The sequence below is a fragment of the Anticarsia gemmatalis genome, chromosome 21 (genome assembly GCF_050436995.1).
Source record: "Anticarsia gemmatalis isolate Benzon Research Colony breed Stoneville strain chromosome 21, ilAntGemm2 primary, whole genome shotgun sequence".
In the NCBI taxonomy this organism is placed as follows: Eukaryota; Metazoa; Arthropoda; class Insecta; order Lepidoptera; family Erebidae; genus Anticarsia; species Anticarsia gemmatalis.
Genome location: NC_134765.1, coordinates 289,598 through 310,573, shown reverse-complemented (window position 1 = coordinate 310,573; position 20,976 = coordinate 289,598). Strand labels below are relative to the sequence as shown.

Sequence of the window (20,976 nt, the reverse complement as noted above, 5' to 3'; positions counted from 1 at the left end):
CCCCCCGTTTCTGAGTACATTTAGCGGTAGTTTATCTATTCCATAGCTTTTTTTTTGTTTTAACGCTATTGAATAGATAAACTGCCGCTAAATGTACATCAGAAACCGGGTGTGAGACAACTTTCTAGCTGTGGTTGCAAGCCAGCTGTCTCCAAATTAGCTTGGATTTATATGTGTCAAGAAATCTACAGAAATATGAATAATAGCAAAATAATTATTACACAAAAAAACTATACTTCGATTCAGCTTTGCTCTACAAAAGCGATCAGAGGCATTCACATACAATAATATTTTGTTATTTATTAAACATTATCATAATCAACGTACATAGACCTCAGCAGAGACTCTCAATATACCGCCATAACACTACCATACTCGGTTTTAGCTGATAGAATTGCATAATAGGGAATTCATACATTTTTATCCGGTTACTATTGACCGTGTACAGTCATGAGCAAAAATATGTACACCCATTATCAATCGTACTTTTGTGTGTGGCAATGATTTTTTTTTCTAAAATGACTTTGAGAGATAATTAACAATGTACTAGTTTTGTTGATCAAAAGTCTGTTGCCAAATTGCTATGTGTTAAAAATGTTTTATTTGGACGCTGTTTTAACTGTTATTTTGATATGCACCATACTGTAAAACGGTAATGAGATTTTTTCAATATTAAAGAGTATGAGTAGATAACGTTTATAAAAAGGCGTAATTTTATCCACATATATAAGTTAAACTATTTGATTTTCTGGAAAAATCAATTTGTGTCTTGTAAAGTATCTAGAAAACAAATAGAGATTCTTGTACATGCAGCGATGATATACTCATGTGTGTACGTATATTTGCTTTTGCCTGTATGTAAGAAATATCGGTGAATGATAATAAATGTCTGGCCCATGGCTTCCAGGACTGTTACAAGCAATATTCTTGAGAGGGTATTAACATAATCGTTGTTCCGATGTAGTCTGGTTACTTTTGGACAATGAAATGGTTAAGGAAGCTATGATATGGTAATGGGTTCCTTTATCATGTGGTCATTTTTGTGAATGATTCTGAGATTATTGATAGGAAAAACTGGGAAAGAATTGGGAAGTGCGTATGTGATTTTGTTAAAAAGAATTTAATGATCGAAAATTGTTCCCTTTTGTCGTGGAAGAAAAATGAGAATTTGATTCTATATATCCTATAACTAATATACTCGAAAAAAAGTTTGTTTGCTGTCCCGGTAAAACTACTGCACCTATTTACATAAAATCAGGCAGGTTAATAGATTATTGTAGCAAAAAACGACTGACTTTTCTTAACTTTACATAGACGGAGTCTTTAGTAAAGGCTAGTAAACTTATAAACACCGATCACCATCAATCCAAACATCCCATAAGACAAGGTAACGCATAAAACGTCATATCACGTAACGCTTATTCAGCGCAGTTTTACGAGCGTAACGCGCAGTATTGCGCAGTTTTGCGCAGTATCGCGCAGTTTTGCGCACAACTTGTTTACTGCACTATCTGTTGTTTTATTACATGTTATGATGGCTATACGAAGGTAGTCTCATCGAGTGAAAGACAATGTAACTGATCATTTAAAGGATTTTCAACTCTATGAACTGCAACATAAAGTGTAATATTCTTTGCTTTCAAATAGCTGTGGGTAAGGAGATGAATTTAAGCGATTTTGTACTTTGTTTTGTGAGTAGTAAGGACTAGTTTGGTTTGTTGTGTGTTGTGGATAGTTTGATGTTATTGATTGATTGTGAAGATGTAAAAAAATATGGTTTGTAAAAGTTATACGTGATTGCTACTGTGTTGTTTAGTAAGTGTAGTTGTGTTGTGAATAGTTTTGATACTTATCTTGTTACTTTGTCTATAAACTCTAGTTAGAAATCGATTTTTAGAAGTTGTATAGAGAGATGCCTGTGTCCTCTTTGGAATCGGACGTGTAATAGAACCTTACATGGCATTGTCGCATAACTTGCAAAAAAGTGAAGTGGTTGTTACAGAGAAAAACTAGCATCAAACATGACATCAAAAAAACGTCTCGACCGATTTTATACCCTAATAAAAAAAAAATATAACATCACAATTATTACTTCAACCTCACTTTATAAAATATAAAAACTGTAGTATAAAACCTTACATTTGAACAAAAGACACTTGACATAAAAATCGCTTACATTATCATACAAACAGCGTTGTTAAACCGAGTGACCAGGAAGCTTTGTAAGCGAAGTAAGCGCTTTAAGCGAGCGAGGGAGCGCTTAAGCGAGTGCTGATCAACCTGCGATGTTACGCACCAAGTTTTCCAATAACGCTGGTACACTCTCCAAGTGCAACGTTTTGTCTGTTTTTTACTTTTACTATGTTTCCTTGTGATACAATGTTGCGAGTGTTTTAGTTTTCATGTATTTTCATGTGATAAATATGTAAAATTTAACTAGATAAGTGATTTTCAGGATATGGTTTGCTTTACCTAGAGTGATGAAATATAAATTTATTAGTGGTAATTTATTTGTCTTAGATTTCGCATTTACTTATATTAGCCTTTTCTAATAAACCTTAACATGATAAAAATACGCTAAGATAGGCAGATAAAACCTTATTTAACCTAACCTAACACGATAAGTAACTTATAGTACAGGTATAAATAGATCAAAGCAAATACATAATCCTGTCAATAAATTGAATTTGGAAAAAATATTTACACTCTCACAAAAAAAATCGGACATCCAATTTTAAAAACGTTTGTATCAAATGCAATATCGGAGGCAACTGTCACGCTTAACAAATTTGTTAGCTAAAAAAACGTACAGGGCACATCCATATATTATCCGTGGTGTCGTGTATATCGGCGGTCCATTAATAACGTGGATTTATCCTTCCCTAATCTCTGGCTCATTGCTTTCCGCGGACGATTCTTTTTCGCGCCAAAAAAATGCCGCCATATTCCTATCTGTGGTGATTTATGGAGGGATTAAAATGAAAATAAGGCTTGATTGTTTAATGTGCGAGTGTAAGTTAAATTATAAAGGTGTTTCAAGTGATCAAATTGTTACTCACCTAGCGTTCGTAGTTTCTCTGGCACTCGTTAAAGATATCTGATTCTGTACACATGAAAATTATCTGAAAATTGTCGTCATTTTTCAAGTATACTTACCTAAAAACAAAGTATAGGAGATTCTACGAATTTTAATTATTTTACTGTTTTACTGCCAAATTAGGAATCTACCAACACCGTCCTAGAATTAAAACAAGATTGTCTTAAAATCATAAGCACTACACTTTTTAAACCTCTAGTACCATATCACATTCTTAATCCATAAAATCTATAATTATATTTCATCTCGAAAGCGTTTATTTCCGTAATAGTCACACGTATACGAAATACACCACTTCGAACGGCTTCCAAACTATCAAAAACACAAAACTCTACAAAAGAATAATACATAAAGCACCCAGTTATCTCCCAAGCGATACTTTACATACATATGTGGGAGATTTTCAATTTGTACCGCCTTGATCCCATTTTATCGGGATCCCGTACCCACGGGATTGAGGGATTGCGGCTTGTTTTTGTGGGATCGGCTTACATCGGCGTTATTGAACGGCAAATGAGTGATTCAAGTGTTTGTGATAGTTAAGATAGGGTGAAATGTTACTGCTAACTGTTTATGTGGTTCTATGATGTTTTCCTGTTATGTGGTTAATGTACGGTTTTGTTAGACAGGTTTATTATAAGGAAGTAAATTAAGCTATCCTATTCGGGAAAGATCTATACTACTATGGAATTTGATGTTATAGCCACTGATTCTAAGCTGCATTTTATCTCATTAGCAGCCTAAATATACCCCGCAAATAAGTGAAGTATTATTTAATATTTCGTATACATTCACTTTTTATTAGTTTTTTAAATGATTGCTCATGATACAAATTCCCATTTCATTACGGAAGTCGCAAATTCCAATACACAGAATAAATAAAAACAACTTTAAACAAGCAACTACAAAAGCCGTAAATCCCATCAATCTAAACAAATCGTTTAAACCATCATAAGGGTGGTTTCACACAATTTAAAATTCACCCGCGCGGCGAGCCGATAAGACAAACGAACGTTACAATCCGGCGTCGCCTCATAACGTTGGTGTAATACCTTAATTTAAATTTAAATGACACCTAAGCTCCGCCGATTGTATCGGCGCGCGTCATTGGACGGAAGCCGCGGACGAGGGGCTGGTGACTTAGCATAGTCATCGGTGTTATTTCGTTGGACCAGCTTTATTGAGGGGAAGGTTTTTGTTTTATACGAATTAATTTTTGTGCGAAGCTTGGTTATTTCGAAGTACCTATAGTAGTACCTTATTCATATTTTGAAATAATGGCAGGAAAGTACTGTCAAACTTGGTGTTTTTATTAAATGCAGTTACTATGCAGTAATTGGGGTTATGTATTAACTTCACCATAAAAGCAATAAAACATAAATTCTCAGTCAATTTAAAACTTACAGTAGCACACTACATTCAATTAAACACAATAAAAAAGCGTACCCTTAAAATTATCATAATTCACTTCCACAATAAAAGCCATTTTAAAATTTTCCACACTATTTTTGACCAAAACTAAATTATCTAAATTTATTCCCCCATATAATTGCGTGAAACGGTTTTACGGCGCGGCTAACACGCTTGATGAGTGGCTTACACGCCGATAAGCCGATGAGCTGATAAGCGGGATTAGGGGGAGTGTGCACGCACCCTTATTTTAAACTTTCAAGATTTTGTACAGAGATAAGGTAATACATGACTCCACTAGGATATTGACATGCATAATTGTGAAACTATGTTTTTATCTTTGAATATTTAAATCTATTTATCAAATTAGGTACAGCATTTTTTTACAGTGGCAATAGATTTTATCACTGGTGTGGTTGTGAAATGGAAAAAGATGTAATGAATATAATTATACATAACTTTGTGCTGGTTTTTTTTTTAAGACTTTCTGTCATGAAAACCAAAACAACGAAAAAAAAATTGATAAGAAAGTTACAAACAAAAATCAGTTAGTGTAACTCACAGTTTCTAATTCACAACTGACAATCGAACTTTCTCCCAAAAATCTAATTACGAAAGAAAACTCACAAATTAAAAACAAAGGTAAACCTGAATTAATTACTGGCCTATCAAAAAATCTCAGTTTCATTAAGAGAAGAAAAAAAAAGTAAATGTCACCGAAGAGCACAGATTAAATTTTAAAGGCACTTTTTCTAAATTAATTAATAGGGGCGAGGGAAAAAATTAAATGTCAAAATTACAACAAGATTCGCCTTAATTATGTCGGCAGGGGGCGCCACTTGCCGTCCTACACTAATTACATTTTCTTAATTTGCAAAGTTTCTGGCTTGCCGAGCGGCCACGGGAGGTTTTTTTGGATTGTGATTCGATTTGGTTTTTGAATATTGAAGTGATCTATGGATAAAATGTTTTGTAATTGTAAGTTGTTAAAATAAGAAGAGTATGTTCAGCTCCAGGTATGAATACCGCATGATAGAAAGAGTCATCAGAGCCGCAGTGGTTAAAATGATTCAGCCGATCTTTGGTAATTAATTTATACAGGTTCTAATACCCGCCAAATCAAAGATGGAAATGAGCATGTGATGTGTTTTCTGCATAAATAAACCCTCGTTTGTGCAGAACCTTAGCTTTACATTGAAGCTAAAAATTACAAAGTGACTAGACGGACCTTTTCGTATAAGATTATCTTAAACCACGAGTAAGCGCACTTCTCTTCCTTTCCTTAAAGACATCACGAGGAACATTATCTATACAGAGGAGATGACACCCCCACCACTTTACGGCCGAGCCGTCGCTAAACGCGCCACATTAAAATTTTTATTTTCACTTCAAGTTTGCTCAAAAAAAGGGGTGTATTTTTTCACATCGCCCACCGGGGACCGACCAAATTGTAGATAATTCATTTTATCGCTTTAATATCTCTTTGTCTTTCAAAATTTGCAAATGAGTTTTTTTAATAACGCCAAATTCGTAGCGGGGAGTGCCTCCTCTAATCCTTTTATGATTTATGGCAGTCATGCAGATAGATACTAGGAAAATGAACTTTCTGTTTTATGATTTTTTTGTTTTGTTTATTAGATTTAACCCTTTTTTGTTTAGGAACTGTTCTCTGGAGGAATGGTGCTCGCGTTACATTTTATTTGTAGGCTTTTTTATTTAAGTATTAAAGTTTATAGTTATGTCTGGTGATACACAAAATTGATAAGATCTTCTCCGGTTTAAGTGAAACATTTGTAAAACTCCAACTTTTATAGACACAGTTTACATTTCTCAGTCATTGTGGCGAAATCTGCACATACCTACTTAAGCAGAACCCAATTGGATATGAAATTATGTTCATCTATATTACTTCATATAAAACAACATTATTTAACTACACAGCAACACACAATACGGATAAATTTCCCTCACAAAAAACGCACCCAGTAAAATGCAATAACAATTCAAAAAAACTCAGTTTGCATATCAATAGAATGCATCGAAGCACGCGTTTGTATCCCCGCCCATTAGTGGCGAGCCATCGATCAAAAACACAATTCCAATTTACCCATCGGCCACAAATTCTTCAAAACGACTGTCCGATCTCGCAAATAAAGATAAAAAATATATTGGCCGTATTTCGTTGCGGTTGTTTCAGCTCTATGTATGTATTGGTGTGTAGATTATTTTTGACGATTGATGGTTTTTTATCGGTTTCTGTGGAATAGTTTTGTTTACTGCGTTTTTCAATAATAATATAGGTAATAGTGTATTATATACCAATATAAATTCTGTAATAGTTAAATATTTCATAGGACTCTGACTTGCTTTAAAAGCCTCCTAACGCCGAAACGTCAGGAATTTCAAGGTAAAATGAGTGCTTGCCTAAATTCCCATACCTTATTTCTTGCTTACAAAGTTTTCAGATTCAATTTGGTAACACTAGACGTTATTTCAGAAAATAAGAAACAATGTACTTTTATTTTAAAGTATAGAAAATACCAAATGAGTAGGGTCAATCACACTAGTAGGTAATGATAGATATCTTTTAACTAATTACCTGTCAAAAACAGTACATTGCACTGTCTAGACATTTAAAAGCTAAGCAGTTGTAGTTATTACAATCATGAATATTAATGCACTTTGAAATGAAAGTACATAATTAATTATCAATCAAATTCAAGTTAGTTTTTATCTTAATCGATTTACTGATGATTAAGAAGTTAATGTGCAATAGAAAATTATTAATAGTAAAGGTGTGACTACACTAGTGGGGTCGAGTACGAGCTGGGTTCGGCATGTACTATCGAACCAACTGAATCATGACCCATTTTGCCGATAATTCGCTTGACACCGTCAAAACAGTAAGAATTTCATCTTTATCGTCAAAGTGGCACTTAGGACATTTTAAACATGCATACGACTGTGTTATGATGTATTACGACTACAGACAACTTTGACCTTTGTTATAACAGTACGTAGATACGTTTTCGATAAATCACTCTTAATTTGAATCTAGAATGTAAATAGTCTGAACTCTTTTCACTACGAAAAAACCTATTTGTGTCAAATATCAAATACACGTCATTTAGAAATCTGTGAAACGATTAGGGTAACCACTATAGTCATTGCCCATCATACAGTGATTGCCAATGTTAAGGAATAATACGTTTATCTTAATTTCTAAAGTAACCAGTTCAAATTAATTGCGATATATGTAACTTTTAGAATATTGGTAACATTTTTAATTTATAGAACTCATGTCCGACGTTTGTGCGACAGGTGTGTAGTTCGAAAAGAAAAAGTAAGTTTGTTGCAATATTTGTTAAGGATAACACATTTGAATTAACAGTATTCGCTGGTATTTCTTGTTTTTAAGTGTTTGTGTGATATTGAATTAGTATAAAGTTATTGAATTTGTTTCACTTCATTGGATTGATGTTCTTTTAGAAAGAATATTTAAGTTGCGTTTATAATAGAGTTTATGTCAATGTTTTACTAAATACAGATACTATTGACCAAAATTGTGTATCAATTCCTTAACCGGGTAATAACTATGCTGGTTACCCTATATTATTAAAATTTTTATAGTTACATTATTTCTTATAAAGGCCGAATAAACCATGTCCTGAGTGGGTATCGAACCCACTCCTGACGCGTCGCAGTCGTAACATCAACCCAGTACGCCACGGAGCCTGTTGAAAACGGTAGCAAAGCATTATTGTATTGGCGTACAAAGATTTTTCGCAATAATGACAGATAACAAGTTCATTACCAAGGAAACGTAGGTTCAAGCCAATTTCGACCTACGCGTATATAGACGTGTTTAAGAAAATGAGCACATGGTGGGTCATGATTCAGTTTGTTCGATAGTACGTATACAAAACTCAAAATTAGAAACATTAGAGACTTACTAATGCACTTAATAGACGGTTTGATAAATTTTATGTATTTTTAAAATACAGATATTTTTTTTACATACATACATAATATCACCAATTTGCCCATAGGGATTGGCAGACACCAAACATTTTGTTTACAGCGTTACATTACGTTTAAATATCAAAGAAGAAACTGAGATTTTCAAAGTTTTCATTTACTTTTTAAACTTGAGTTCACGATTTACTTAGATTATAATCTAAGTGCATAGTTAATTGTCGGAATACAGAAGCGCGTTTGTTTGATGCTTGTATATCAGTTCACACTATACGAACATATGCTTGGTTCACGCTCTGCTCATGCTCGGCCCCTCTGGCATAGACTCACCTTTACAATAGATCAAGTTAAATGTCAAACTTGTAATGATGTTAATGACAGGGGCATGTGAGAAGCGCGGTCGCAATTAGAAGGTGAAGAAATAATATCTTTTAGTAGTTAAGTAGTTATCTTCAATATTAATTATAATAAGAAAGAATAATTATACTTATCTTCTTATTATTAAGTCTTAGATACTGTTTATTTTTTTTTTGTTTGCTAAGACAACTCCGTACTAAAAATTGGTCTTATGTCACGGGGACTTTTAGAAACATACAAAAAACGGACACAAAGCACAACCAGACCCGAAACGATTATCTGTGGATTGCAAAAAATATTGTTCCGTTTGGGAATCGAACCCGACGACCTCCCGACGCAATAGTGGTGACCTTAACCATTGCTGCATTTAAATATTATTAATACGAACTGCGTGGATCAAAAGTTATTAGGTTTTTGAAGTTACTGGACTTGGATGGTCATTTTGGTACATTAAATAAATAAGTTAATCATCACAAACTGCTCTTGCCCTATCACGAATTCACACATAACAAAAATGTGTGTGTGTGTGTGTTGTATGAACTGTGTTATAAAAAACACTGAATGTTTTGTTCCCATATTTTTTTTATAAATAACTTACCTACAGCATACAATCATAGCAGAAAAGCTATTTACATCAAAAGATCCCAAAAATAAATTTATTCAATAACCAACAAGCCAAGAAATAATATAATCTCTAAAATAAATAATCTTTCCATTCATTAAACATACTTTCTACTTCATTAAAACCGCAACCTTCTAGAATTTTCTCACACTCACAAAGAGTAGCGAAGTGAAGCGTATGTATTATTAATAATTATTATTTAGTTATTAATAAGACATTGGCCTCAATTCATTAATAATTACCTGCTCTCATCATAGTGGCCGGCTCGTTGATTCTCTTTGCATTAAACGTCAATGAAATGTTGCCAAAATATATAATTATCTGATTATTATTTGTTTTGTACTCAATAGATTGTTTGATATTCGTGATATTGTATTTTAATGTGTTTTTTATTCAATACTTTTTTATATAATTAACTTTATTGGTATTACTGGGTGGTAATTCGAATAATTCACACGCTGAAAAAAATGTGTTATCTATAGATAATTATTTACAAGTGCTCTTGAGTTCGTAATTTGTATTTTATATATTTGTATTTGTATATTTTATACTAGTATGTATATTTGTATTTGTATCTTTTTGTGTTTTTTGTTTTAATTAAAAGTGATTCATTTAATGTATTTTCGATGGATGCAAATTACATAAAACTACTGTTCCTAAAAATACAGTTTTATCTAACGAGTAGACCAAACTTAAGCTCTAGTTATGACTCATGTTCATTTCAATACACAATAATTACACATCCAGCGTGGGAATCAAACTTGAACCTTTCATCAAAACGAAGCAGCTACCACACTTAACAAATTACAAAACCTTCAATAACATAAATATATTATCAAAAAACTTAATTACATTCATTCACAATCTAATTACTTCATGACATGTGAAAAAACCTCGTGATTAAGGTCCGACGTACATTAGTCGTGCGACAAATCGCTGCGACTATTAACCGGAGCAAAGGGTGAGATAAGTCGCGGCTGACAAATGACGCGCGCTAATGATGTGCAGTCGTGAGCGCGTAGGTTCGATTACATCTGTGTAGTGTTTGGGAATTTAAATGTGTTTGGTCGATGTTTTGTGCTATTATAAACGTATAGTAGTTCAATGATGAATATGATATGATTTTGGTAATTTGGATTTTTAATAGCAGCCGAAAATTAAAAACATTGGTTTCACTTTAAGTAATGAGAGTATTGATAAAGACAGTGTGAGAAAAACTTTTAAGATCCCATTTTTGCGACAACTAATTTAACAATAGACTGAGATTTTAACGATTTTTAAAACTAACATTTTTTCAAACAAAAGCACAAAAATAACCATATCATATACATATTCTTCATATAGATCAAATATTGACACATGTGATAGTTAATGGTAAAGAGAGTAAGTTTACCACCCGTTCGGAAGGTAGGGCCTATGAGAAGAGCTGGCAAGAAACACTTGGCCACTTTTTTAATCGTCTTTTTTTATAAAACACACCTCAACGCCAATTTTCAGTAAGGAGGTACTAGAGAACTCCTCTTACAGCGACTACCACCTTCATACATTATATACTTCATCTCGTATTACAATGTAACAGTTAACTACTTAACAACATAACATAAAGCACACAACAAAGTGTAACAACATAGAACATAAATCATTCATCTCCGGTAAGTTCTCAACGTGACCAGGTTTTAAACTAACGAATGCTTGTATATTTTATGTGAATTTATATGATATGACTTTGAAATAAATTAGTAGAATATCAGGCTAGTATTTTAAAGGCTAACTATCGAAAAGTAATTGTTAATTATGTCTGTATGCTATGTTTAAAATCTCCTTATCTGTGAACTTTAAAGTTGTTAACGAAATCACTCCTGAAATAAAAAAATAATGCAAGTACTCTCGGTTTCAATCATACGGAAGTCGACATAATTCATTATTTTACACATTATAGAAGAAAGTAAATTTTATATCACTTTAGGTCAATACAATTTATATTTAGGTATTAGGGATTTTTAAACCGAAAAATAAGACCTGCATTGACCTGCAATCATAACTTTTAAACTCTCGCGTTGCATGTTTAATGTATAATAGAATACGGGAATTAACGCGAACACGCATTTTACCTTAAAATCCCTAACGTTTCGGCGCAGGTTGCACTCGCCGTGGTCCCAGTTAAGGTAAAATGCGTGTTCGCGTTAATTCCCGTATTCTATTATACATTAAGACCTGCAATGCTTGTTTCAAAGTAGTTTTAGTTTAATTGGCATTTTCTGTAAACATATCCTTGGTTTCATATAACGGTTTTTCATTTTATAAGGAACTGACTAAACATCATAATCTTTATCCCAATAGCTCCAAGACTGTACTTAACTTCTGTCCAAGGTAATAAACTCACTAGTTCGATTACCTACTAATATTATCCACTGGTATCTGTGCCAAGTTTTTCAAACACCTATCAATTACTTTCTATCGATAAAGAGATATCTATTAAACGAGGTGTAAATAACTTCTTGAAATACACTTTTTTGATCCATTCAACCACATTCTAAAAAAGTTAAAATATATCAAATATAAAGATTGTGCTACTTTTGCCACCAGGAAGAATAAAATACCACTTTTTTTAAGCTAAGATTATACCCATGAATAGAAGCTAAAGAAAAGAGCAGTCTTAAAATGCCTTGTCAATATCCAAATCATGTATTAACCCCGAAATTAAGATCGTCCCGAACAAAAACAAGCAATTCATTGAAATTAATCACCTGTAGCAAGATGGCCGCCGTTTGTACTTCGCTACTGAAACACCATTATCCCTATCAAGCCATTACACAGCTCTCTTTGTGAAAAATAATAGTTATTCACATAATTACCCGGCCCTAGCGAGATAGAGATACGACAAGTAATGCGAAAGAAAGAGATAGCTGTATTATTCGCGTTTCGTCGTCAAACACTTAAGTAATTGAATAGTACGGAGGGTAAGGGTATAACCGAAAAATTGAAAATAATATTATAAGTAAGGGTTTTGTACGTCGTAAAATTATGTTGAGCTTATGTCAGTAGGTGTTTAGTATGTTTACACGAAGGCTTTCACTCATGTGCTTGTGTATGAGTGTTCAGGTTACGACATATTCTTGTGAAGTTTCGGCATCAAGTTGAGTGATGGCCAAGTTTGATGGCAGTACTGTAACGTTATATGCAAATGCTCTTTATGTTAATAAGTAACAATGTTTCTGTCTCGTTTAATAAGCGCTTGTTTCTTTTTATTCTGGATAGTCTCATTGTTTTGTCTATATTATATGAATGACGCACTATATTGTATACGCAAATTAGAATATGTTTTTTATAAACATTTCGTTATGTTCTTGTGTCACAAATATCTCACAATTTTTGTCAGCACGTCCAAAACCAAAACGTATTTTTTAAGCTATACACGTTATTTTTAGCAACATTTTTCTCAGTTCTTCTCTCAAAGTGTATTTTAATCCTCATTTAAGGAACGTATATACGTTAAAAGAGGTTTTATAACCTGAATTCCATTTAATTTTAGAAGTTTTTCCAACCATTTTTGATCTTCTTAACACAAGTAAAAAGTAAAAGATACAGCTAAGTTTTTGCCTACTCAAAACACAATATTTTAACATTGGCAATTTGTTAAAAAAACTATATTTATTAAGAAACTTTTCTCTTAAACCCAAGGCAAGCATATTTATATAAAAATAAACTACAGCATTCAATCCATCAGTGTTGAAAGTGAATGTTAGTGAAACTCCCGTCATAAAGTAAGGACGCCTTACACATATAAAAACAAATGATCCAATCATAATACGTATATATTACTATTGTGTTGTTTTGTCTTCGCACGATTTTTTTTATTACAGCCCTGTATCAAGTCGGCCGATTTATTTTTACAACTTTGTCGTAAATGCGTAGGGAGACTTATTTATTGTGTAAATAGAGAGGTTATCGCCAGTTTACAGTTTGTATGTTAGGTGTTTATTTAGATTTACTGGTAGTTTTTATGTAAAAGGTTGCTTTTGCTGACTTATGTACAATTTCACTATATATTAAGAACTTACAGTACCTTATTTGTCAAGTTTATGAACATTTTAATAGTGTTCTATCCTGAATCATTCAGTTTGTATATTTTGCTAAACATTTCAGTGCTGTTAAATCACAATCACTGTTGTCATAACGTACCCGATTCTATTTCCAAAATAAGGAACGAATCATTGACTTGTTTCCATATGATCAAAGTGATTTCACAAAACTATGATTAGGGTCTGTGTTTTCCACATCTGATTGTAATCATTTAAATACATCGTTCTTTTAGCTGTCATAGACAAAATCACGCTTTATCTCACCCTTCGCCCACCCATCAAATTCCCCGCCCCATCACCGTAGCCTAACCTGTGACCGTGCCCGTTTACTGGCATCATATTTCAAGCAGCGCTCGTAGCGGAGCTGTTGTGGTAATGTAGAGACTGTAGAGTTCAACTCTACTGCTGTTTAACGACGCACTGTAAATATAGAGTTATTAAAACGTAATGAGAACACTGTGATAGGAGGTAGCGGGAGCGGGTAGAGTTTGTAACAAAAAGAGTGTTTGTAACATGACTTTTTGAAATGTTATTTCGTGATAACTAACATGCTTAATGATTGTCTTCATTACTATAAGATTACAAAAAGAGAACTTTAGAGTTATGTTTGTTTCTTAAATCTAAACACAAAAGTACCTTATAAAAATGGGTTAATCCCAAGGCGCTTTCATTTTGGAAAATATTATTTGCGTCATATCCAAATCCGTCATAGCTCTTACTTAAGTCAAACAACTCTACAGCGAATCTATGGCTGTTTTCTGCAGTCTAACAAAATCAAACTCCCCGCTATCCGCTCTCCGCGTCGCTCATCACTAAAACCCCCCCTTTCCCCGGGATTAGTGTTGTATACCGTGTAACGACGTTTTGATGGCGCGCTACTTGCGTCGATGGCGGGCGGCGTCGCGCGACACCACTATGCTTAACTGCAACACTTTACACTGACTGATTTACTGTTTTACAAGTGTTCAATCTATCGAGACGACCATAAAGTTTGTAATTTGCACGTTGATTAAAATAGCGGTAGATATTTTTAAAACTATTTTTTACATTTTTTTATTCAATATCATCATCATTGGACCACTCACACACGGTTATTTGATTCCGAACTAATCAGAGTTTGGACTATGGTAACCAAATAACTGATAAACATACTTATATACTTCTAAATACATACTTATTTAGATAAATTAACAACCAGGTTCAGAACAGATAGTCGTGCTCATCACACAAAGATTTGTACCGGGTGGGATTTGAACCCGCTACACGCGGCGCTGCGGCTATTGCGGCGAGGTGACCACTTTAACACGTGTAGTTAAAGTTAGTTATTAGCATGTTTGGGAGTCTCACGGCTAAGCAAAGGCTTGTTAATCATACAGGGAACAAGCTCCGACCAAATATTAAGAATTTTTGGTCATTTCGTCAACTCAGTTTGTGTCTTCGCTTCTGAGATGACTATTCCCAGACATGATAGGTACTTTAAAATATTAACACCAAGTTAGGAACTTGATTGAAAAACTGTTTCACTTTAAAATAGTTTAAGATATAATATGTCAAAGAGACAAAGAGATTTAACAAATAAAGTTACGTGTACCTGACTAATGGATGACTGTGTTCAGAAAAATGGAGGTAAAGAAGAATCACACAGCATCTATAAGTATGACACATTTATCGCATCTTCAGTTTACGAACACAATGAAATTCTAGAGAAAGCATTCAACACTCTACTCTTATTAAAACAAAGAAAATCCGTTCCAAATGTTCGTACAAACTACAAACAATTTTAAAAAGCCTTTAATTTGAGGAGAGCGCTACTCAAACAGAGAGTCTTACGAGCTGAGCGTGTAGTAGAGTGTACGTACACTCGTACACTGGCATTGTTCAGTGTGTACACAGTCTCGCCATGTTTGCACTTCGCCAAACCCAAATATAAAGAGAATACCAAACAATTTTCGTGTCCATGTGGACCTAATCTGCGCGGTCGACATAATAATGCCTCATTAAGTCGCCTTTAAAGTCGCATCACGAATTCATAGCTATCTCCCTCCCTCTTACGCAATATCTTGGTGCAAGACAAAGACGGGTATAGTAGCCGTGTTCTACGGTAATTAAGGGTCGTTTTGCAAATTACACGGTACTTAACCAGCCATATAGCGGTGATTAATCACCGGTGCGCCGTCTCGCTCTGGTCTATTGGGTGTTGTATGTTTTGTCCTTGTCGTTACGGCACCGGGGCGGCAGACAGGAGTTTAATTAGGTCATAAATACGTTTCATGATTAGGCTGGTTGTCGATTGAAGGTTGGTTGTTAGGAGCAGATGTCGTTGTCATTATAAGGGTATCATGGACGTACAAATTAGCTCTCGCTTTTAACGGCACTTAATTGGATAAATTTTTAGTTGATTTCTGTACAGTTTGGGATTATGGATAACGGTTTTCGTGTACATTTTATTTTATGGATAGGATGTTTGGAATTTCTTTTTATTGCATCATGGTATTTTTCTTAAAGAGGCGGTGCCCACACTTTGCATATATGTAGGTGATAAGATAGATGATGTATAACTAATGAGGCTTTGGTGAACTGGACAGGCTCACTACGGGACCGCACTTGACCACAATTTATAAATACGATGCGAAACTTTCCGATAAAATTGCCTTCCATAAAACAAACTAAATTCTATATTTCATTGCCAACAGGTCTGGTTCCAAAACAGAAGAACGAAATGGCGAAAAAAGCACGCAGCCGAGATGGCAACAGCCAAACGTAAGCAGGAGGAACTGGGCGAGGAGTGCGACGACCAGGAGGCCCATGACAACGACTGTAGTGACGAAGATGAGGCCAAGAGGCCGAGGCTGGACCTTCATCAGCACATCCACCACCAGCTGCCACACAGACAGTGATCGCAGCCGGGCGAGACCGCCCGCGAAGAACAAACTCCTAAAGACTATTACCAAGAGTATGATACACCTTGTGACCTCTCTAACTGGCAGTTAAGAGCTGCTGATAGTGAACTGAACAGTGATAACGTTAGTGTGGATGATGAACAACCTATCAATTTTGCGTATTATCATTTTTAATGTAGTTTAAGTGATGGTTTTGAGTATCGTCAAATAGAGTAATGGCTTTGGTTTTGAATATTGTAAGAGATTTCCTTTACAAGTCTAGTTTTGCGAGAGATCTAGAGGTAGGTACATGGTTTTGTCTTAGTGCGACTACAATTTAGCTTATTTTTGTGAAAATTAACCCATTGTTGTTCCACTTTAAGGAGGTTCAAGTCAAAGACAACTGTTCTAGTTGTAACCTTTGATGTCGTTAAAAATGTAAAATTGCGGAACTTAAAGGTCTGTGTGATTTATTATACAATCAAATTTTAAGTCCTGGATTTTAAGCCTTGTCAACTTTATTTGATGATACAACAAAGCCTACGAAATCAGTATAAACATTGAAATAAGTCAATCTTCAATTGCAATTGTCAATGTAGTGATCAATCAAATGAACGCGAACGTTTCACGATTGATATCCTTTTATTCTAAGATAAATTGTCAATCGTTTATGTAAAAACTTATATTAATTAGCTTTACAATGTAAATATTAAGTAGTCATGTGATAAAATAAGTAATTTATTGTCAGTTTTAGATTTTACATGTATTTCTTATCTGTATATTTAATATTACCGGTGCCAATTTCCTAACTGTAGTTACGAGTAAATCGAGTGTAAACCGTAGATTTTATTTTTACTTATGCTTTGCTTGACATTTAGTTTTTAAAGTCTGAAGTCAATTTACGCTCAATTTCCTAATTTTTCAATAATAGTTTGCAACTATATTTATTTGCGTATCATATTCCTATTTAAAAGACAAAGTAGCAGCAGTTGCAGCTAATTTTTTTACGTATTTCTAAATACCGTCGGCAGACAGCCGTCGGTCGGAAAGAGAAAAAATATATATTGATTTCTTTTGTTTAAGAGATATTTATCCATTCTAAGGTACTGCAGTTTTAAAAACACATACAATCGAGTTTTCTGAATGAGTATCAGATAGTCAATCAGAAGGAATATTGACAGTTGTGTTCAAACATTTGGTGGAACATTATCTGTTAGATTGGTAATCTGATACTTATTCAAAGCTATGAAACTGGCCCATATTATGCTTTATAACACAGCTTTGTAAATTGAACTTTGAAAGTGTTTAAGTCTGACAAATTTATAGTTTATAAAAATTCCCATAAAATTATTTTTAGTAATTAGATTTATCATAACGCCGCACCGTTAGGGTGCGAGCAGAATTGTACAGATTCCTTCAATTATTTGTAAATATAATATTTGTATTAATTGCAATATATTGTACATTATTATGATAAAGTTTGTAAATAGATATTTAAACGAATTTAACTATTGTAACTAATATTATGAGTAGTAACGACCACGCCACAGTATTATGTGACATTTATGTGCACTATTTGTTTTAAAATACCAAAATATAACAGAACTATTGATGTAATAAGGTAGTCATTAATTTTATAGCCTTTAAAACATGTTTTATGGGTCTAATATTTCTTTAAAAAATTAAATAATGTTTTAAAAATTGTAAATATTCCGAACCCTGAAAAAACCCTACAAAATTGCTATGAAAATTAAATGACAATTGAGTCTTAAAATTCTTTGAACATAAAATCGACTACTTTCCCAGCGACTAATTATTCAGTGTTATTCCATAATAATCATAGTAATAAGTTCATCTTAACAATAAAAATTAAACTAGAAGAAACGCCGCTAGTTATTACAGATACAGTTTATTATAAACAATTGGTACCGTTTATAATAAAAAATAAATAAAATACAAATGAAGCGCTTTAGGTAGATGGCCTTAAAGACCGCTAATTTTGAGTTATTAAATAATTATTTCGAGAAATAAATTGCAATAATAATATTTATCATTACAACTCAATAATAACGGAGTATCGTAATTGTTTTAATTTTCATTTAAATAATTTGCTGTAATGAAATAACTTATAAGCTCCAGTATTTTCTTTTATATCGATGATACAATATTTTAACATTTTCTTGCTGAATCTATCAATTAAAATATTTTGCAAAAATATGATGGTACTATTAACTTTTTTACAGGATTTTTAATTAGCATGACATGTTTTAATATTCCGAACTTTAGACTATTATACTTCAGTTCGTTAGTTGTCAAAAAAAATATGCTAACTTTACAAACCTATATAAAAACTATTATTTTAAACAAATAGTGCACATAATCTTTCACAATACACTTATAAACATAATAATTTTAATAGAAATGAGCTTCTATACAAACGCTTCATGCACATAAACTAAGTGTCGTGTAATATAACCCCACCAAATTAAAACGAACACACTCAAGCGAGAAGACAATGGCTATAAGACGACTTCTTAATCTTGTATCATAATATGCGTGGAGATTCTACGTAATGTGGTTGAAATAAACAGTTAGTAAAATGTTTGGATATTTTATTTTTTAACCCCCTTTTTGTATTGCTTTGCGATTTTGAACACTAAAATGAATGCTTCTAATTGTATTTTTAAAATTACCTTTATCGCTTTAATTTCAGCAGCATTAACAGGCCAATGGCCATATTTTTCAGTGTTACGTTAAAATAATTTGAAGTTAAAGAAACAGCCGATGACTAGTACATACATACATTATCACGACTTTTTCCCATTGAAGTAGGTAGGGACCAAATAACGTCACTTGGTACGATCCTTATAAACTTCCTTTGCTTCACTCACATCCATACATCTTGTCATTCATTCCAGTATGACAAGATGACTAGCAAAGAATAAGAGCATTGATATAAAAAGTGAGAGTTAAAATAATAATACCTAATCATTATCATCATTAACAGAGAATTATTCCCAGTTAGATATTATATAATATCAGTTGGTACCTAGCAATTTAAAACGTATGCTGTCGGCAGACATGGCTTTGACAAAAAACATCAAAAAATTGCACTAAGACGTATTAAAATCAAATAGTATCAACCTATTTCACAATGCATTTCAGTATATTACCTTTCAAAAATCCCAAAATGTTCTGCAGAAAAAATACGGTAGAGCCTTTAAAACCCCTGAATTTTCATAGTACGTAAGTAGGTACATAAGCCCGCCTTCGATTTCAATAGAGTCATTTACATGTACATAGAGTTGGATGTAAGAGCCGTCTCAATGTAAAGGCTCTTTCTTATGTAAGTATTACACGATTTACAATATCAGTTAGAAGAAAATGGGGTATTCTTTTAAAGAGTTATAGATAATAATATTTCTAGAGTCTGTCTATAATAAGTAACTAAAGCTTGATTGGTCATCGTCTTTTGACTGACATCAATTAATCGCTGTGCAGTCAAAAGATGATTAAAAAGGAGCCATTTTTGTATGTGGAAATGAAGTTTTCATATCGTAATATCGTATGTAACAATCATTATATTAGTTATGGACGAAAATGTTCTACATTTGGCGAAAAATTGCTCATTTTCCATAAAGTAAAATTTGAGTAAAATTGGTAGAATTATTGAAGCGTTCTTCGACAGAAGTTCTCTTTCAAAACAGTTGAATAAACCTCGTTCAACCCAAACAACTATTCACAAACACTCCAACAAGAATAGCAACGAAATCTTTTTATCCAATCTCCTCAAACAATATATTCGTACCCTCAATTTTGAACCGTTTCAAATCTGTCAATAATACATTGTACACATCGGCTACGTTATCGAACCAATACCTATGTACCCTTAGGTAATCGGAGGAGGCCCTGGCAAAAATCGAGACGCGTTACCATGGCAACGGACCAAGACATCCCACCACACAACAGAGAAAACTCAACTCTAACCGTAAAAAAATAAGGTAGGTTTTCCAGTGTGATGTTGTAAGGTTGTACTACTTGTACAATCGCGAACACAACTTGTAGTTATAAATGTAAAACAGCGTTTAGTGTGTGCGAGCGAGAGGTCCGAGGGTTGGTGTGAGGGAGGGGGTATTCTTTCATTTGTTGTGGCTCCGATGCGATAAGGTGCCGCGTCTACCTTTTATTTACGACTCCATTTTAAAACGGGGGCTGTTACGCAATTGTGTTGGGCTGGCAGCTAATGTCGGTGGTGATAGCACTTCTTTACCCAGTGTGGGGGAGAGTGGCTTATTTAGAAAGTACCTACATGTGTTATGGTGTTAAGATTTTCCTGTAATACGCTCAATATGTTTGGGATTGAGACGTAGGTACGCGTGTGTTAAGCGTACAGTTGAATCATTATTAGGGTTTTGGTTTACTATTATATGTATATTTATATTTATATATAAGTATTGGGTTGGAAATTACATCAATACTTGTTTAAGTAAATGGTCAATTTTAATTTCTCCTTCAAGTTAGGTGGAAGTTTCCCATGAATAGCAGAGAATTAAT

The 20,976-nt window shown here is 33.6% G+C and overlaps 1 protein-coding gene across 1 annotated transcript in view; it reads left to right on the top strand.

Annotated features, from left to right (window-relative positions):
• The window catches only part of HGTX (HGTX homeodomain transcription factor), a 60,765-nt gene extending 42,203 nt beyond the window's left edge, over window positions 1–18,562 (top strand). The window contains exon 3 of the mRNA XM_076128692.1: window positions 16,237–18,562. Coding sequence (XP_075984807.1) covers window positions 16,237–16,440 — 204 coding nt within the window. The 3' untranslated portion in view covers window positions 16,441–18,562. The remainder of the gene's footprint in view (window positions 1–16,236) is intronic.
• The last annotated feature ends 2,414 nt before the right edge of the window (window positions 18,563–20,976 follow it).